General features: G+C 41.4%; 3 protein-coding genes across 3 annotated transcripts; 2 read left to right on the top strand and 1 right to left on the bottom strand.

The window, feature by feature from the left end:
* The first annotated feature begins 1,594 nt into the window (after nucleotides 1-1,594).
* ucn3l (urocortin 3, like) lies at nucleotides 1,595-4,077 on the top strand. Its single transcript, XM_061029645.1, has 2 exons — nucleotides 1,595-1,832; nucleotides 2,239-4,077. Exon 2 carries the CDS (start codon nucleotides 2,255-2,257, stop codon nucleotides 2,723-2,725), a length of 471 nt encoding a protein of 156 aa, XP_060885628.1. The 5' UTR covers nucleotides 1,595-1,832; nucleotides 2,239-2,254; the 3' UTR covers nucleotides 2,726-4,077.
* A 2,441-nt stretch (nucleotides 4,078-6,518) lies between these two features.
* On the top strand, nucleotides 6,519-12,909 carry copg2 (COPI coat complex subunit gamma 2). The gene is made up of 24 exons (XM_061030349.1): nucleotides 6,519-6,648; nucleotides 7,036-7,088; nucleotides 7,171-7,251; nucleotides 7,346-7,417; nucleotides 7,536-7,615; nucleotides 7,846-7,921; nucleotides 8,073-8,165; nucleotides 8,275-8,361; nucleotides 8,476-8,633; nucleotides 8,770-8,903; nucleotides 9,012-9,079; nucleotides 9,197-9,385; nucleotides 9,579-9,674; nucleotides 9,859-10,102; nucleotides 10,222-10,297; nucleotides 10,467-10,570; nucleotides 10,681-10,806; nucleotides 10,906-10,974; nucleotides 11,058-11,239; nucleotides 11,337-11,466; nucleotides 11,627-11,724; nucleotides 11,862-12,000; nucleotides 12,087-12,185; nucleotides 12,548-12,909. Exons 1-24 carry the CDS (start codon nucleotides 6,612-6,614, stop codon nucleotides 12,676-12,678), a joined length of 2,622 nt encoding a protein of 873 aa, XP_060886332.1. The 5' UTR covers nucleotides 6,519-6,611; the 3' UTR covers nucleotides 12,679-12,909.
* Nucleotides 12,910-12,935: 26 nt separating this feature from the next.
* Nucleotides 12,936-17,648, bottom strand: mest (mesoderm specific transcript). The gene is made up of 12 exons (XM_061030354.1): nucleotides 17,520-17,648; nucleotides 16,937-17,124; nucleotides 16,685-16,764; nucleotides 16,515-16,592; nucleotides 16,071-16,207; nucleotides 15,885-15,943; nucleotides 15,629-15,669; nucleotides 15,189-15,259; nucleotides 14,987-15,088; nucleotides 14,810-14,886; nucleotides 13,647-13,710; nucleotides 12,936-13,513 (listed from the first exon to the last, which is right to left on the bottom strand). Exons 2-12 carry the CDS (start codon nucleotides 17,088-17,090, stop codon nucleotides 13,396-13,398), a joined length of 981 nt encoding a protein of 326 aa, XP_060886337.1. The 5' UTR covers nucleotides 17,091-17,124; nucleotides 17,520-17,648; the 3' UTR covers nucleotides 12,936-13,395.
* Nucleotides 17,649-17,842: the final 194 nt, after the last annotated feature.

The raw sequence follows: 17,842 nt of genomic DNA, 5'->3' as shown, positions 1-17,842 counted from the left end.
ACAACATAATCCAGCGTAAAGTGAGATTTTTCCATTAAATTTGAAGAGGATCAACTTATTCCATTTCAGGGATCAATTGAAGAGAGAAATCAGGAGTGGGAGGACATCTCATATCCCAGCGTGTCACAGACTATGATTACTCCTGCTGTGAGGACTCATATAATCCTACAATGGAGCTGCTCATTAGAGCTTGACCCAGCACCCTTTGATCCTCTCACTCCTTAATCTCTCTTTCGTCTTTTTGACATGGGGATGTACATCTCTGTAGGTGGCTCCAGTGTGTCACATGTACACTCGGAGTTTTAATTAAAACACAATGTTCTCCTGATGTCAGATATCATATCTTCTTTTGACATGAAACAGCCATATGTGCAGCATGCAAATCATGCATACTGGGCAGCATTTCATCAAACACAGTTCACTGATTTGATTTGTTGGTCGAGAAATCAGGCTGGAAAAACTTGTGTACATGCAACAAATGCACATATGTCAGAGTCATGCATAGTATAAGGAGCTGGGCCCACACTATGGTTACAAAAATGTATTTCAATTTTTTGTAAGTATATCTTTTCTTTTTTTCCATTGTAGCACAATGAATAAGGTAAAATGATGAAAACAACTGGAAGCACTTTCTAATAAGCCAACCTTTATATTGGGTTTGTGAGTTGTATCAAGAGACTTTAATCATGGTTAATACATCCATTCCTAATCAGCTAATCAGTGATTATACAGTCACTATACTTTATTCTCTTCCAGCATGTTGTTTGCTTTGTCTTTGTAGCTTATAATTTGGGTTATAAAGACTCATCCATGGCCTATGTGACCTCCCCCCTTTCCTACATGACCTTTTACCAACTGGAAAAAGGACTGCGGAGCATCATCAATCGTCTTTAAATAAGCGAGCCTTATTAGAAAATGCTACCAAAATTATAATTTAATAGTTTTGTTGGTAAATTGTCAGGAAAAGGTGAAAATGAGCCTTATATTTGCATTTAACTTAACTTGATGATTCATTCAATCCTGTTTCAGTTCAAACAATCCTTTCCCCAAAGGTTTTCAGTTTACTATCATGTATGACACAATTAAAACATCAAATACTCTTATTTTAGAATCTGTAAACAGCACATGTTTGACATTTCTGTGCAAAGATATGTTCATTTATTTCTATAAAAAAGGGCTCAAAGAATCAAGAATGCCAATGGGCAAAAAAATAAAAGAAATAATGTCTCTGTTTAAAATATAGGGTTTGTTTTTCTGCATGATGGAGCTGTCCATGGTCCTGACCGCTGGAACACTTGGTGGTGCTGAAAACGCAATTCCACAGACATAGCAATCAAACGTGTCTGAAACTTTGCAAGCCAACAACAGACATTTCAATCAAATGCTTCAGTTTAAAACAAGTCGCAAGAGGGTTAAATACATTCAAACTACATGCAAAACGTACATAACAGCCATTGGCTGCCGGGAGAAGGCAAGTCTGTCTTTTCAGCCTGAGGTCGTGATGGTCGCAATAAGTTTTTCATAAAAAAAAACACTTCACTGCTTCAAAACCAATGAGATACTTCACAGAATTACTCAAATGTCAACGGGATGACGTGGTTGCTGGCGTAGTGCTGCAGTTCGATGGCTCCTACTAAACGAATGCGTCGTGAATGGACGCGCGAGACACTCTGCTGGTGGGACAGCGCGCGCTGCTGACCTCCGCACACTTTATCAGGATTTCTCATCACAAATTGAAGTGAGGATTTCTGCACCTTGTTTTTCTTCTTTGCAGGGATACGTGTCAGTTGAACCCTTTTCATAGTTTTTTTTTTTATTATAGGAGTTGAGAGGTAAGTTGTGAGCAAATTATTCTTAATGTTTCGTGTGTGTGTGTGTGTGTGTGTGTGTGTGTGTGTGTGTGTGTGCGTGCATCTAAACCACATAAATAATATCATAAACACACATTCAATTGTATTGTGCTTAAGCTTTAAAACAAACCATGAAATTCTCGAAATTATCAATCTTAAAATTACATTTAGACCTCCAAAACATTCTGGTAAGATTGTCTATTTTGTTTGTTTTCAGCGTAAATAAAATACATTTATTTGACTCCATTGAAATGAATTCATCTCTGATTACACCTTACTTTATACTCTTCTTTATTACGACCCAATTTTTGTCACTTACCTATGCACTAAATGGTTGTAAAGTGATATAGCCTGTTTTGTCATTCTTCTCCCTCTTCCCTTGTGTTAGTCCCAGAGGACACAGCATGCTGTCCTCCCTGAAGACCCTCCTGCTGCTCTCGGTCCTGTGCACACCGACCTCAAGCCTGTGCCTCCGCCTCTACCAAACCCGATCAGACCTCCTGTGCGACGACCAGCTGTCTCTCGGTGTCCGGAGTGATGAGGATGAGCCTCCCGGTTTCTCCCCCATGAACGGCTGGAGGTCCCTGCTGCAGACCGCGGAGTATCTCGCCTCCTCGTCCTCTTCGTCTTTGGAGTCCAGCCGGGAAAAAAGGACTTCAAGCCCCGCAAACTACCGCTTCATGAGCCGGACCAAGCTCAGAGGGCAGATGCTACGGAACAGCAGCAAGGGGGACCGGAGAAGCAGGCTGACCCTGTCCCTGGACGTCCCCACCAACATCATGAACGTGCTCTTTGACGTGGCCAAAGCCAAAAATTTGCGCGCAAAAGCAGCGGAGAACGCGCGCCTTCTGGCTCAGATCGGACGGAGAAAGTGATCAAAGTGATTATGGACAACTCAGATTTAACAGACAGCCATGACCAGTGTTGGCCTCGTTACTTCTTATTTGCTTGAAAGTGATGCTTTTGATTTGTTTTCGCAGGGTAAGAGCGTTTGTAGTTTGTATAATTCACTTGCTCTCATGTGGAAGTCATGATAATCAAAGTATCATACTGTATTATCTGTTTTGCACCAATGATGATGAGAACAAATCAAGTTCATGGCTGTGGTTCTTGACTGTCTTTGAGTTTTGGGAAACGATTTAAACTCAAAAATAAGAAAAATGTGTCTAATAAATATAACCCTGTAAAACTAGCTATCAGCAGCCCCTGCAGACTTTCAAATTTACTAAGTTATTTAGACTTAAATCCACCATTAAAGTTGTATTTAAATGATGGCTCCAGTTGTAAACATGCTCGGGTAGCGAGAATAATCCCTTTGCTCTTTTTATGCACTCAAAATGTTGCAGCACCATCTTAAATCAAGACAGAGGAGGGTCAAATGTATTAAAGATGCAGATATTTTATGAGAACAGTTGTTTATTTCAGGCAAGGAAACATGAGTCATGAGAAAAGATGTTTTGCTCTGAAAACAAGTGACATTAAGAGACTCATTCTGAGACTCATTTTCATCCTTTAAAATAAGATTCTAGGACTAGTAGATTTTTGAAAATGTTATTTCCAAGATTGATATGAGTTGCATTTAAAGGGACTGTGTTCAGCAAAGACAAGCCTTAATATTTTCTTTTAAGTTACATTTATTTTATTGTCCTTAGATTGCTCCAAATATTTCAGATTTTAAATCTTGGACCGAAGAAGAAGAAAAGAGCAGCTGTGATTGTTAATTCTTACATCCTCCAATGAACCAGAATATTTTATTACTCTGTTGCATTATCATGATCTTATTTTCTCTTTGGTGCTTTATTGAGTTATTGATCAAAATGGTTTTCTGTTCAGAACTTCAATCAGGAGACTTGACTATAAAGATTCCAGATTTGATCGTGAAACATCCACAGTGGCAGAAACACGAGAAGACCATGACATACAGTACAATGCTATAATGCACGGGATAATAATTGTTCATCAGATGTCTGTTATTTTTATACTCCAAATAAAGGATTATTTTTCCTCAAATAAAGCAGAAGTAACAAAAGCATTGTCATCTTTTATTGAACAGCACTTTGAACGGGACTAATGAAATATTTATTTAAATTATAACTCTTTATTAACTTTACTACCTATGAGGCTACTTCTAGATAGGCACATAGTGTTTGTGTCCAATTTAAGCTCATTTCTTATTTCACTACAGACATGTACAGAAATAATAAAGTTGGGGATATATACTAAAAAATAAGAAAAAGCATATTAAACATCAAAGGTCGTATCAGTCCTGCCCTGTTGTCTGTACATTTTTATGTCATAAATTGTGGGGGAAAAAATTGATCTGCCTGAGATAAGAAACAAAGCAATGTCGACATCTTGTGGTCATTGGTATAATTACATCATAGGATATGAGTCGGCTCTGCTTGTGTGCACTCCGCAGGGCCACCTTATTACAGTTTTTCTCAGTCGCTTTGGTACATTTCTCGAATCATCCTCGACATTTGCAAAACTGTAAGTGCATGTCTCAAAACAATTCGTACAAATAGCAAAACACCATGGATTACCTGCAAAAGCCAGTCTCTTGCTCAAAATCCTTAGGTCATCTCTCAAAAGTAAATATCTGTGTCAATGAACATGTCAGTGCCATCAGAATGACAAGTCCTTGTGTCACTGTGTACGGATAAGACAGTCAAATTGCTTAGTCATGTTGTCAATATAACAGTGTACTCTGGAGGGGTGTTCTGATATAAACTATGGCTAAAGTTCTGATGGCAATTATTGTAAATTGTAAGTTACACCTTAGTGTATGTGGGAGATTGATTGCAAGAGACTGGACAAGATTCACCTTTACGTTTTCATTGCGATACAGAAAGGAAAAGACAGCACTGCATAGCACAAAGAAAAGAACAAAAGTAGAGATGTGAACATAGGACAATCTCCTTAGGGAAAACTGTACATGCCGTGCTGTAGGAATTACAGTGCAGTCTTCCTACACCTCCTGACGTTCCTGTCTGTTGGGCCACAAATTCTCATCCACATCACAACGAATATCTTCTCTTGCGATGCAGCGTGGAAAGAATCTTTTAGAGTGTCTTATCCAGCCTCTGCAGGCATCTGCTGTGATGTCATCACACGCTGCATCCATGGCAGCCAGAAGGGTCGTCTGTGTATGTGGCTGGCGATCATATACTTTCCATCTACCATGCTGAGAAATATTCCTCAATGGGGTTAAGGAATGGGGAGTAGGGGGAGAGGAAGTCCATCAGCATCCTGTTGTGGGTCGCAAACCATTGCCTGATAATGTTGGAGCGATGGAGATTCACCTGGGAGAAATTTACCAATTCAGGACAGATTTAGAAAAAAAAGTCTATTGGAAATGTATAGAAATATGCTTGACATATTATGACAACTTGTTCAACCATTTTGCATGTAAAGACTTATGCGATGAACAAATGCCTAAATGTTGTGGGGGGTGAGACTATTCAACAGAGACCCATTATAAAACATTTTGATCAACATGACATAAGCAATTGATAATGTAGGAAACAGCAGAGAATTGTACATAATTATTTGCATGGATGTACCAAAGCATTTGCAACTTGTTCAAAGAAATTAGAAACTGCTATTTTGATGTGCACAAGTGACACAATGATGTGAAGATTGAACAAGTAGTTTTGAGAATTTCAATTCTGATCTGAGAAATGTGCCAAAGCGTCTGAGAAAAACTGTATTTAAAGTTTCATCCACCCTGCTCATCTGGGCTATTGTTATTATTATTATTGTTTAGGCCTACATTTCCATAAGCAAGGTAGGATGATGATAGAGACCCCGGCCCATAACAGACAGTTTTCCAATCAGTCTTCAGCTGAACATAGAATTACTTACAAATTTGTTTTTCGAATACTAAATTGAAATAGGCCATACACTGAACATAAGCAGTGTATGCATAAGTAGTGATAGTTTGTTTTGGGTGCTTTGCAGTGTGTATAGCTTGTATTGTGTGTGTAGGTGCAACATCACACATATAACATTTAATGGAAACAGAAGATAGATAGATAGATAGATAGATAGATAGATAGATAGATAGATAGATAGAGAGATAGATAGATAGATAGAGAGATAGATAGATACTTTATTGATCCCGAGGGAAATTCAAAGCATCCAGTAGCAGATTACAAGACGTAGGCTACATGACATGAAACATTTGTTACAAATTAAGCTGCAAAAAAAAGCCGCAAAGCCCCCCCCCCCATACATATATATTAACCCGAAACAAGATTTAAAGAATATCCCTAGATGAAACAGACTTAAACTGTGCAATTACAAATAGATTTATACAAGAAATGTACATAACCCGTGCAGGAATAAAAAAAAATATATGTGTAATTTAAAGCAAGAACCTATAAACAGTTGAGGGAAGAAATCTGTAATTAGACCTGAATATATTAAAAAATAAAAAAGTGTTGAGCTTCTGAAGTTGTGTTGTTTATATATGTACAGCAATGAAATCTGTTGTATTAATTTCTGAAAAAGAAGGTTCTTACCTTATTTAATTTGGACCACAGCTTGACACATAACTAAAACTGATGGTAATTCTTTGCAGAGCTTATCATCAGCGCCCCCTGCCGGCGATGACGCAGAATGACACTGACGTATATTCCGTTGACGTGGACGTCCAACCGGAAGTCAGAGTCATATAGGCTACGTGGAAGTAGCTAGTGTTCTGTCTGTCCGAGGCGGAGAGCATCTTTTGCCCTCGTCCGACACTGTAATTCCGACAAAATGATTAAAAAGTTCGACAAGAAGGACGAGGAGTCTGGTAAGATTGTTTCTGTTTAACGTTAAATAGAATAAAAAAGGAGAATTGTATCGGACCCAGCTTACACTGAGCTAGTGTTAGCTGACTAGCAACAGATAAACACGTTAATGATCTTTATTAACATTTATGTCGCGGTTTGCTTTAAGTTTCCGTTTGCTAAGGCACTTATAAACATCGCATGCATTGTTTTGTGTCACATTGATACTATAAATACTGGTGCAACACTAAGTTTAGCATTAGTAGTGCTAACTTGGCTGTGTCAGCTGTACATAATAGACGTGTTATCTCTGGATGTATGTAGCTCAAGCTGCATACTGTGTGACTTTTACGTGTGTTGCCTTGGGGTTTGTTTTCTCAGTGGTTTAACTCTAATGTTTTGACATTCAGGAAGTGGATCAAACCCTTTCCAGCATCTGGAGAAGAGTGCTGTGCTGCAGGAGGTAAAGTCTGCACCCGGTGTTTGATTAAGATGTGTTCTGCACAACTCAAAGAAACAACACAAGCATCCTTATCTTTTCACAGGCACGTATCTTTAATGAGACTCCAATCAACCCGAGAAGATGCCTCCACATCCTCACAAAGATTATCTACCTTCTCAACCAGGTATCACTTTCTTCACAAGGATATTAAAAGAGCTGTTCCTCTCGTCATTAGACCTTAACTCAGTCTTAATAACATTTTGTCTTTGTTTATATAGGGGGAGCATTTTGGGACCACGGAGGCTACAGAGGCCTTCTTTGCGATGACCAGGCTCTTCCAGTCAAATGATGTAAGAGATCAATTAATTCATTATCAGTCGAGTTACAAAATATGAAAAAAACACAATACGATTTCTTTTTTTCCAAGATTCATACAAATCAGTTATTTTTCCTCCTTTTTCCTCATAGCAAACCCTAAGAAGGATGTGCTACCTGACCATCAAAGAGATGGCCAACATCTCGGAGGATGTCATCATTGTCACTAGCAGGTTTGTCCCATGAAATGTGTTCAAATATCACCTGTATGCAACCACTAATAATCTACCCCTGGAAGTGTGTTGTTGTAGTATTTTGCTGACCATAAAGATCACTAAAACTCTTTCCTAAAGATTGTTTGCGCGTGTTGTTTAAAAACATACATGAATCAGGATCTGTATGACTATGGCTTTTTTTTTTAAGGTTACAATGTTTTAATTATTCATTGTGTGGTGTTTTGCAGCCTGACCAAAGACATGACGGGGAAGGAGGATGTGTACCGAGGACCTGCTATCAGAGCCCTCTGCAGGATTACAGATGTGCGTGTTGCCTTATTTGATAGTCTTCCGATTTGCACCTCTTCAGCTCTTCCTTGACCTTGTCATCTCGTGCAAGAAAGAACAAAGTGTTCATTATTTAGTTCTTTCTGACTGACAATCGTGTGTTTGATCTTCCCTGTCTCTTCCACAGACCACCATGCTGCAGGCCATTGAGAGATACATGAAGCAGGCTATTGTTGACAAGGTGCCCAGTGTGTCCAGTTCAGCCCTGGTCTCCTCACTGGTAAGAAAAACATTGAGTTTCTTTGACCAGGTATTCTGCGTATTATTGAGATAAAGTTGTCTAAAAAAGTTCTCGTGGGTAATGAAGTCCTTTCTGTTTCTGTGTCCAGCACATGGTGAAGATGAGCTACGACGTGGTGAAGCGTTGGGTGAATGAAGCTCAGGAGGCTGCTTCCAGTGACAACGTCATGGTCCAGGTGGGAAGAACAGACATGCATATGATTGAACTTGAAACCAGCTTTTGTCCGTGTAGTTGTCATATTGGATTATTGTATATTAAACCTGGTATTAATGTAAGTCCTGTCTTGCAGTACCATGCTCTGGGCCTGTTGTATCACCTCAGAAAGAATGACCGTCTGGCCGTCACAAAGATGCTCAACAAGTTCACCAAGTCTGGTCTCAAGTCTCCGTTCGCCTACTGCATGCTGATCAGGATCGCGAGCAAACTGCTGGATGAGACAGAAGCAGGGTCAGTAGAGCTGCAAGTTCCACCCTGATAATGATCTTTTTGTCATAATGTGTGAATGGGACTGAAAACATGACACACACGGCATGGTTGATGTTGTCTTGTTAGGTTGTTTACATCACTGTATTCTTTTTTTCAGTCACGACAGCCCCTTGTTTGACTTCATCGAGAGCTGCCTGAGGAACAAGAATGAGATGGTGGTGTATGAGGCGGCCTCTGCCATCGTCCACATGCCCAACTGTACTGCAAGGGAGCTGGCCCCTGCTGTGTCTGGTCAGTACGCTCACCTCGTTCATTTTAAGTTGACTGAAGCAAAGAAATCAATGTGATGTGTCCGTTAGCTTACAAATTGATCATGTTTTTTTTTTGGTCCTCCTGTAGTGCTGCAGCTCTTCTGCAGCTCCCCTAAAGCAGCCCTGAGATACGCTGCAGTCAGGACCCTCAACAAGGTGAAGCTTCTCCCTGCATCCTTTCTTCACATGCCTTTTTTTTTTTTCTTCAAATAAATACTTAAGTATATGGTAATAATCAAATTCACTACATTATGTCTCCCCTTTGTCCATCAGGTGGCCATGAAGCACCCGTCTGCTGTGACTGCCTGCAACTTGGACCTGGAGAACCTTATCACCGACTCCAACCGCAGCATCGCCACGCTGGCCATCACCACTCTGCTGAAGACCGGCAGCGAGAGCAGCGTGGACCGCCTCATGAAGCAGATCTCCTCGTTTGTTTCTGAGATCTCAGACGAGTTCAAGGTCACTTTTCTTTTAGTCTTGTTTTATTATACAATACAAATAAATCACATGTCAAAGTTTTTAGTATATCATCCAGGATTTTAGCTTCTGTGGTGTGAAAATGTGTTATTTCCAACATGACATTCACATCTTTGCCGTTCTTTTTTTTTAATCATGTTATTTAATTCTATTGTCTGTTGCGTGTTTACTGCAGGTGGTGGTGGTCCAGGCCATCAGTGCTCTGTGCCAGAAGTATCCCAGGAAGCACAGCGTCATGATGAACTTCTTGTCCAACATGCTTAGAGATGATGTAAGTTAAACAAAAACAAAGCACAGACGGTCTTCACTCTTTGGTCTTTGCCTTGCTCACTCTATCAGTGAATTCTGTACCGGCATAGAAAACAAGCATGCTCTTTCTCTATACCATACTATAGTTTCTGTTAATGCTCTGAACTGAGCACCAGCCTCACAGAGATCGTCTCTCCTCCCTTCAGGGTGGTTTTGAGTACAAGCGGGCCATAGTGGACTGCATCATCAGCATCATCGAGGAGAACCCCGAGAGTAAGGAGACGGGCTTGGCCCACCTGTGTGAATTTATTGAGGACTGTGAGCACACAGTGCTGGCCACAAAGATCCTGCATCTGTTGGGCAAAGAGGGTCCACGCACCCCCCAACCCTCCAAGTACATCCGCTTCATCTTCAACCGAGTGGTGCTGGAGAGCGAGGCAGTCCGTGCAGGTGAGACAGAGCAGTCGATTCTTTCTTTCATCTCAAACTTTGACGACCATAGAGGCTAACTGCTTCATCCAGTGCATTGACGCAAATTCACACTGTTTTCTATGCATTTCCACCTTCAGCCGCAGTCAGCGCTTTGGCTAAATTTGGAGCTCAGAATGACGATCTGCTGCCGAGCGTCCTGGTTCTCATGCAGAGGTTATTATTTATTTTGAGTTGTTGTTTTCTCTTCATATTTTCTTCATCTTTCTGTGGAAAACTCGTACAGTCCTTGATTCTTTGACTGTCAGACTCCTTTAAAGTTATACATAGTCCAGACTATATGTTTAGTTTGACTTATGACTCTAACATGTACATGCTCTGACAGGTGCATGATGGACAGCGATGATGAAGTGCGAGACAGAGCTACTTTCTACATGAACGTCCTGCAGCAGAAGCAGAAGGCTCTGAATGCTGCCTACATCTTCAACGGTAAACACACACACACAGGTTACACTGTCAAGGGTTTTGATGGGAAAACACTCAAACGTTGTAAAAAAAACAACAGTGCTAATGTTTCCTCTTGCTTGTGTTTCTCTCAGGTCTCTCTGTTTCCATTCCCGGCCTGGAGAAGTCCCTCCACCAGTACACTCTGGAGCCCTCAGAGAAACCTTTCGACATGAAGAGCGTCCCTCTGGCCACCACTCCTTTAACAGAACAGAAAACAGGTAACAGCCAACGAGCTATTTATTAATCCACACCTGATGCTTCACTATCAGGAGGAATCCGCACATTCTGAAATATCTGTCATTGTTTCTCTTTCTCAGAAATCACCCCTATTGCCACAAGCAAACTGCCAGAAAAGTTGGCCCCCTCACGCCAGGACATTTATCAGGGTAAGTTTGTAAGCACTTAGACTCTGATATTAGCCGTCTTTATCAGAACTGGTGTAACAGAGTGTCACTCTTTCTCCTCACAGAACAACTGGCGGCGATCCCGGAGTTTCAGAATCTGGGCCCGCTCTTCAAGTCCTCTGATCAGGTGCAGCTGACGGAGGCTGAGACAGAATATGTGGTGCGCTGCGTCAAACACACCTTTGCGAGGCACATGGTGTTCCAGTTCGACTGCACGAACACTCTGAATGACCAGCTTCTGCAGAAGGTACCAGCTGAGAAGGAAATCACAGCAGCAGTTGGACTTCTTTTTTTCATTTTGGATTCTGAGGTTTGAATGCATCTTGCTGCTCGTTGTTTTTTAGGTTGTAGTACAGATGGAGCCGTCAGAGTCCTATGAGGTTGTACACTACGTCCCTGCCCTCAACCTCCCCTACAGTCAGCCCGGTTCCTGCTACACCCTGGTCCACCTTCCAGATGACGACCCCACCGCTGGTAAGAAAAAGATGGGCTTCACTTTTATAGATCACAAACATGCAGTGCTAAAATCACTCAGCAACACAAAGGAGCATGAGGTTCAAAATCTTAGATTATCAGCAGTAAATTGTGAGAGATTGTTATCAGTTAAAGAAAGTCCCGTCACATCTCTCCACAGTGTCTTGCACGTTCAGTTGTACTATGAAGTACCTGGTCAAAGACTGCGACCCAAACACAGGAGAGCCTGACGATGACGGATACGACGATGAATATGTGGTACGTAGTTACAGCTCATGTTTGTGTATTTTCATCCATATTTTATGTCGTTGTACATTTGCCCTCTTTACATCTAACTCTTCACTCCTTGTCCTTCGTTTTTTGCTCTCCTCTTTTCCTCCTGTGCTCTTCCTCAGCTGGAAGACCTGGAGGTGACAGTGGCAGACCACATCCAGAAGGTTCTGAAACCAAACTTTGCCGCAGCATGGGACGAAGTGGGCGATGAATTTGAGAAGGAAGAGACGTTCGCCCTGGCGTCTGTACGGACCTTAGACGGTATGCGAGAATATGATGTTGTTGTGCACTTACTCTTCATTCAAAGATCAAAGTGTATGTGACTGATCAGTGGTTTTCCTCTGCAGAGGCGGTGGGTAACATCATCAGCTTTCTGGGAATGCAGCCATGTGAGCGCTCAGACAAAGTTCCAGAAAACAAGAACTCACACGTGCTGTTCCTCGCAGGTGGGTGGTCGTGATCAGTGTGTTTTAAAAATGCAAAGTGCTTCTTCTCTTTGAATGTCATCACATGACATTTTGGGAAGCAAGATGAAGTTGTCTTAAGAAAAAAAATAAGACGAAAAAAACGCTTTCAGCTAGCACTGAATCCACATTAACATTGATTTCTAAAATAAATATATTACTAATAATGTTCCCTTTAAGAAAATTAAAACAAAAAATGAGTCAAATAGTAGAGTTCAGTCAAACACTACATTAAGACTGTTGTCATGTACTGTCAGAGTTACTGTTAAAGTAGATTAAGAAACATATTCTTCCATTAGGATGAAAAAAAACGTAAACATTTTTCCCCCTCATGCCCACATCAGGTGTTTTTCGTGGAGGTCATGACGTTCTGGTTCGTGCTCGTCTGGCGCTGGCTGACGGTGTCACCATGCAGGTGACGGTTCGCAGCAGTGAGGAGACCGTGGTTGACGTCATTCTGGCTTCCGTGGGCTAAAACGCTCACACTGCTGCTTGGTGCCAACGCAGCCACTAAAACCTGTCCTGACGTCACTTACTATCCTCTGCACAGCTCTCAAAATGTCAAGTACAATGAGCTTTTAAAAAATCATCTTATTATTTCTGGTAAATTAACTAAAATGTTTTTCTTTATACCGTGCTGGTCCTCATGTTTTCTCCGCAGTGAGAATATTCTTCTGTCAAATCTCTAATAAATTCTGTTAAAGAATATTTCTTTTTTTTTTTACAAAACTATTTTATTTGAACAAAATTTGACATTATTTTTTTCATTGACATCAAGAAAAAAGTAGAAAATCATATCAAAAGTCATTCAGAGTGCAGCTGATAGCAGGACTTGACTGATCATGAATCGACACACCAACATTTAAGTTCAACAATCACACAACCACACTGTTAGGAATCATGCTTCCTCTGAGGGTTTATAAATTAACACTGCCGCCAGTCCATCAGTTAGTTGCATTTAGTACACGTCATTTGTTTTCTAGCTCATATTTGATGCCTTCAAATGTCACTCATTGACATTTGAGCGGTTAATGCTGGTTAATGAGTACATCACTGGAAATTAAACCTCAAACTGATGCAGCTTCTCCTGCGTACAATCATCAGGAAAGGTCATTTATCACAAGTGTTTCAAAAGTACCAAACAGCTTCTGAAGTGTGCCTTGAGCACAGGTGTTGCTGTTTGCTTTTCCCTTCAGAAAGAGTGAATAAAGTTAAAATACGCATTAAGGAAGCCTGTGGGATCCTCGAGCTGAGGGTAGTGGCTGATGTGTTCGTCCAAAACGGTCACCGTCGACCTCTGGACCAGCTGCCTGAAAGACGAGATTACAAATTCAGGATTCTGTAAGTTCAATTAGGAGGCTAAGCAGAGGTCTTTGATGAGGTGGGCGTATTTAAGATCATCTCAACAGAGTGGAGGAATCAGAGGTGGGAGGGAGCACTCACTGGTAAAGACGGATGAACTGGGGGTGAGGGTTGACGGGGTCCAGGGGTCCGTAGATCATGTGCACTGAAAGACAAGCGGGGATGAAACGGGGTCAAAGAGGGACATATGGAGGGAGGGTCACTGAGGGACGATGTGAAGGAGTGCTGGAAGAGTTTTCTCTTTTTGAAATAATTTTAAACCGCAGAGTTACACAGTCAGTTGAAATGTATCTCAACGTCTGTCATCACTCATAAGTAATCTCTTTTACATGCATCAAGTCGTTTCCACATCCCGCTCATGTATACATTAAAAGGAGTTACATTTAAGTTCTTATTTTGTTCTTATTTGATATGGGTCTTGTCAGTGTATCAGTTCTTGTCTGTTTCCTTTTGTCTCCTCCATTTTACAAAAATAAAGAATGAAGACAAATAACTGATTGCCATGTGAGGCAATGCTCAGTTTTTAATGCAAATAGGCTTAATGTCAGGCATGAATTAGGTAAACCAACTGAAGCATGTTAGCATCATAACGTTTTAGAATTAGCGCTAAACACAAAGTAAAGGTGTGGCTGAGGGAAGAGGCATTAGCGATCTGGTCAAAGAAAAGGCTCCACGGCGCTTGAGGAAAGATTTTAATGGATCACCCAAGTCTTTGAATCCTTTTGAAAACGGGTCAATAATTTCAAAACTGGGTGTACTGGCCAGTTTTTGCCTCAGATATTACTGGTATTTAAAATGTTGCAGGTTGACACAATTTTTCCAATCTGGGGACAAGTGCGTGTTCTGTTATGATTTTATAATTAGAACATTTTTGACTATTTTTGACATCAAAGTATCATTATTTATTTGTGTGGGTCCTTGGGGTGCTCAGCTTTACAGGCTACACACTGGAAGATTTCGGGCACGATTAACTGTATTTCCCATGAGGTGTGTGTCAGTAGCACACACAGATCCCTACCCCCAGCCCCCCCCCCAAGCTCGGGATCACAGATGGACTACAAGGCTTCTCACAGGCTAAGCAGCTTAGCATCAGCGGCTGCTGAGTAAATACGCTTAAAGGAAGTGTTTGGTTTATACCCAAAAAAATATACACTTTTTTTTACACACATATACACACACACACACACACACACACACACACAAGCAAACACACATCACAAAGTCTGAAGCATCTGTGTACTCACATGGGACGATGGTGGAAGTGAGCACGCCCACCCATCGGTCTCTGTGTTTTAACCGCTGGTTGATGTACTGCAGAATACTGAGAAAGAGAAAAATCAGACAAAGTCAGACCAAAGATAAACAGCAGCAAAGAAAATCAAACACAAAATACACACACACACACACATACACACACATACCTGTCCATTACTAAGTTGCCATCGTTGTAGCGTAAACCAGTCCACATGTCCCAGAATTCAGCATCTGTGGGCTGCGTGTACGGACCAAAAACATCTCCAATCCTGCCAATTGAAAAGAGAAAAAAAACACTGACAGTGAAAAGGATACCACAGCAAGGTAAACATGTTGGTTCAATTTCAGAACAAACTCTGCTCTTCTTACCCCTTCTGGAAGATGATATAATTGGTGAGACGAGTGAGAACTGGAGCCAGAAAACTGGAGTCCTTCAGAATCTTTTGGAGACAGAACAAAAGTGTGATGGAGAATACTGGGAGCCAAACAGATAATAATAATAATAATAATAAATTAGATTTATATAGCGCTTTTCTAAATACTCAACTCCAGGCTCTTAGGATTTAAGAAATCAAACATTAGCCACATATTACATAAAAACTAAAGTTCTAAATAATGCAAAGGCAACGTGCTTTGATTGAATTCTTACCTCTAATCTAAAACACTTCTTCAGTTCAGAACAAAAGAAAACTTTCAGATGAGGAGTAAAAAATATTTGAGAAATTCAACCAAGTCCAGTTACCTTTCGGTTTACAGAGATTAAAGCTGAGAACCTTCACAGAGATAAAACAACACAAAGGGTTTCTCACTGTCTGCAGTAGGCGTGGGTGATGTGTTTCTGGGAATAATCCTGTTGGAAATGACATTTTCAGCACACTGAAATTACTTTCACAACAGAACAACAACAACAATCAGACCTGGGTAAAGTGTACTTGTCAAAACACAAATATCTTTTTTTGTCCCTTCCACAGTCAGAAAAATCAAAGATCACTTCACTTTACATTGATACAAAAGACGATCGAAATTCAACTTTTTCCCTCACTAAAAAAGCACAGTGCACTGTACCTCCATTGGAAAGACACAGGCTATTGAACGTCAGGTGACCGCTACGGTTTTGGTGGTTCCTGAGGACAGAGGCGGGAAAACAGAAACAGAGAGATAGAGAGAGAGAGAGAGAGAGAGAGCAATTCCTGATTTTACTCTGTTTTTTATTATCTGTATAAATACACTAACTGTCATACAAACACCTACCTGTAGAGCAGCTCCAGGGCCACAGTGTCTCCATAATCGTGGGAAATCACATTTACTCTCTGGTTGATCAGACCCAGGTGAGCCGCCAGAGCCTCCACCACGCTGGCCTGCTCGAAGATGGAGTACCTGTGGGGTCTCTGTGACGGCCGGAGACGAGAGGAAATGAGTGTTTGATACAAACAGACTGAGCTAAATAACATGACAAGATCCACAACAACATTTATTTATTTTTGGGCTTTTTATGCCTTTAATGGAGAGACAGGACAGTGGATAGAGTCGGAAAGCAGGGAGAGAGAGAGAGAGAGTGGGGAATGACATGCGAGAAGGAGGCCACAGGTGGGATGTGAACCCGGGGCGGCCCGCTTGAGACTACAGCCTCCAAACATGGGGCGCACGCACTAACCACTGCACCACCAGCGCCCCCAACAACAAGATTTTACTCACTGGTTTTTCACTGAAGCCAAAACCCAGGAAGTCAAGTGCGATTACTCGATGGAAGCGCTGGGTGAGGGGCTCCCAGATCTATACAGGGGGGAGGGGGAACAAAAATGTCTTCATATGCATGACTTTTTTTATTCTGAGGTTATTTACGACTGAGCGTTTGCCTTGTGTACCTTATTCCAGTCATAGCTGGAAGTGGGGAAGCCGTGGAGCAAAACGACCACATCGGAGGTCCCCAAAGCACCATAGGACTCTGGTTTGAGTGGAAAAGAAAATTCAAGAATTATTTTAAAAATATGACAGCTGGGAGTGTTGATGAAAGAAGTGCAATGTGCTAGGATATTGTGGTGACAGAAAAATGTATATTATGTGTATCCCTGTGTGGAGATTTGTGGATTGAGACGCAGTAAAAACCTCTCTCTGACCTCTGTAGAAGACCTCCCTGCCTCTGAACTGGAAGAACTCCCCGGCACTGTGCCACTTCTGCAGGGCAGGTGACAGCTGAGGGGGCGGGATGTTCAGGTACACTGCCACCAGCGGGATGCAGATCAAACCCACATGTATCCACCACTCTCTCATTTTCAGCTCAGCGGTGTGGATGTCTCATTCCCGACTGAAAAGACAGAGCATCATCATAAATGACAGGTGAGATAACGATTAGAGGTGTGTGCAAAGGCAGGACTGAAGCTGACTTTACCTCTCCGTCCGCCTACATTGAAAACAATGATGCATTCCTATACAATATGATTAACTATTGCACACCTATGTTTGCTTCAATGACAAGAAACAGCTAAGAAAACCCGCTTAGAAGACACATTAATACCAACACGGATATTGCGTTGCAGCAAGTAAGCTAAAATGTTAGTTAGTTTGCGAGTATGATTGATTTCAGAGACAAATGCAACAACTTCAAAATCCAAACACGACGCCTATTAGTAGTTATATTCATAATGCTCTGGGTTATGTTTACTTAAATAGCCTCACACGGTTGCTGACTACAGTACTTACAGAAATGCAGCGAGCTGTCACTGACAGACCTTCGCCCGGTGTGTACGTTTCATTACGTTCCTGCTGCGGGGCGGAAAGCAGCGTTTGCACAGATTAACAAAGACGAAGACGTCTCACTCTGACCATCATTCCGGGTGTTTCAAACGTGTGCTGAATTTGACAGTCATGAGTTAAAAAATGTCGCTAATCCTTCAGGAACACTGGTGGATCCGAGCCGCCACCTTTCTCATGGATGCTGTCAACCGTGAAGTAAAACAAGGGCGAGTGATGCATCCTATTAATATACAATCTTTGTTTAAGTGGGCTACAGAAGGGAAGTCTAC

The sequence above is a fragment of the Labrus mixtus genome, chromosome 22 (assembly GCF_963584025.1).
Source record: "Labrus mixtus chromosome 22, fLabMix1.1, whole genome shotgun sequence".
Classification (NCBI taxonomy): Eukaryota; Metazoa; Chordata; class Actinopteri; order Labriformes; family Labridae; genus Labrus; species Labrus mixtus.
Note: the sequence above shows the minus strand (reverse complement) of the source record. Positions and strands in the feature narration are given on the sequence as shown.

Excerpts from the sequence above, each read along its gene's own strand:
- ucn3l (XM_061029645.1), top strand. The coding sequence starts at position 2,255 with ATGCTGTCCTCCCTGAAGACCCTCCTGCTGCTCTCGGTCCTGTGCACA.
- copg2 (XM_061030349.1), top strand. The coding sequence starts at position 6,612 with ATGATTAAAAAGTTCGACAAGAAGGACGAGGAGTCTG. Across the intron at positions 10,298-10,466 it reads GTCCTGGTTCTCATGCAGAG|GTGCATGATGGACAGCGATG; the intron begins GTTATTATTTAT and ends ATGCTCTGACAG. Across the intron at positions 10,975-11,057 it reads ACGCCAGGACATTTATCAGG|AACAACTGGCGGCGATCCCG; the intron begins GTAAGTTTGTAA and ends TTCTCCTCACAG.
- mest (XM_061030354.1), bottom strand. The coding sequence starts at position 17,090 with ATGAGAGAGTGGTGGATACATGTGGGTTTGATCTGCATCCCGCTGGTG. Across the intron at positions 15,260-15,628 it reads ACCCACGCCTACTGCAGACA|ATTCTGAAGGACTCCAGTTT; the intron begins GTGAGAAACCCT and ends TGTCTCCAAAAG. Across the intron at positions 13,711-14,809 it reads CACTTCCACCATCGTCCCAT|TGCACATGATCTACGGACCC; the intron begins GTGAGTACACAG and ends CTTGTCTTTCAG.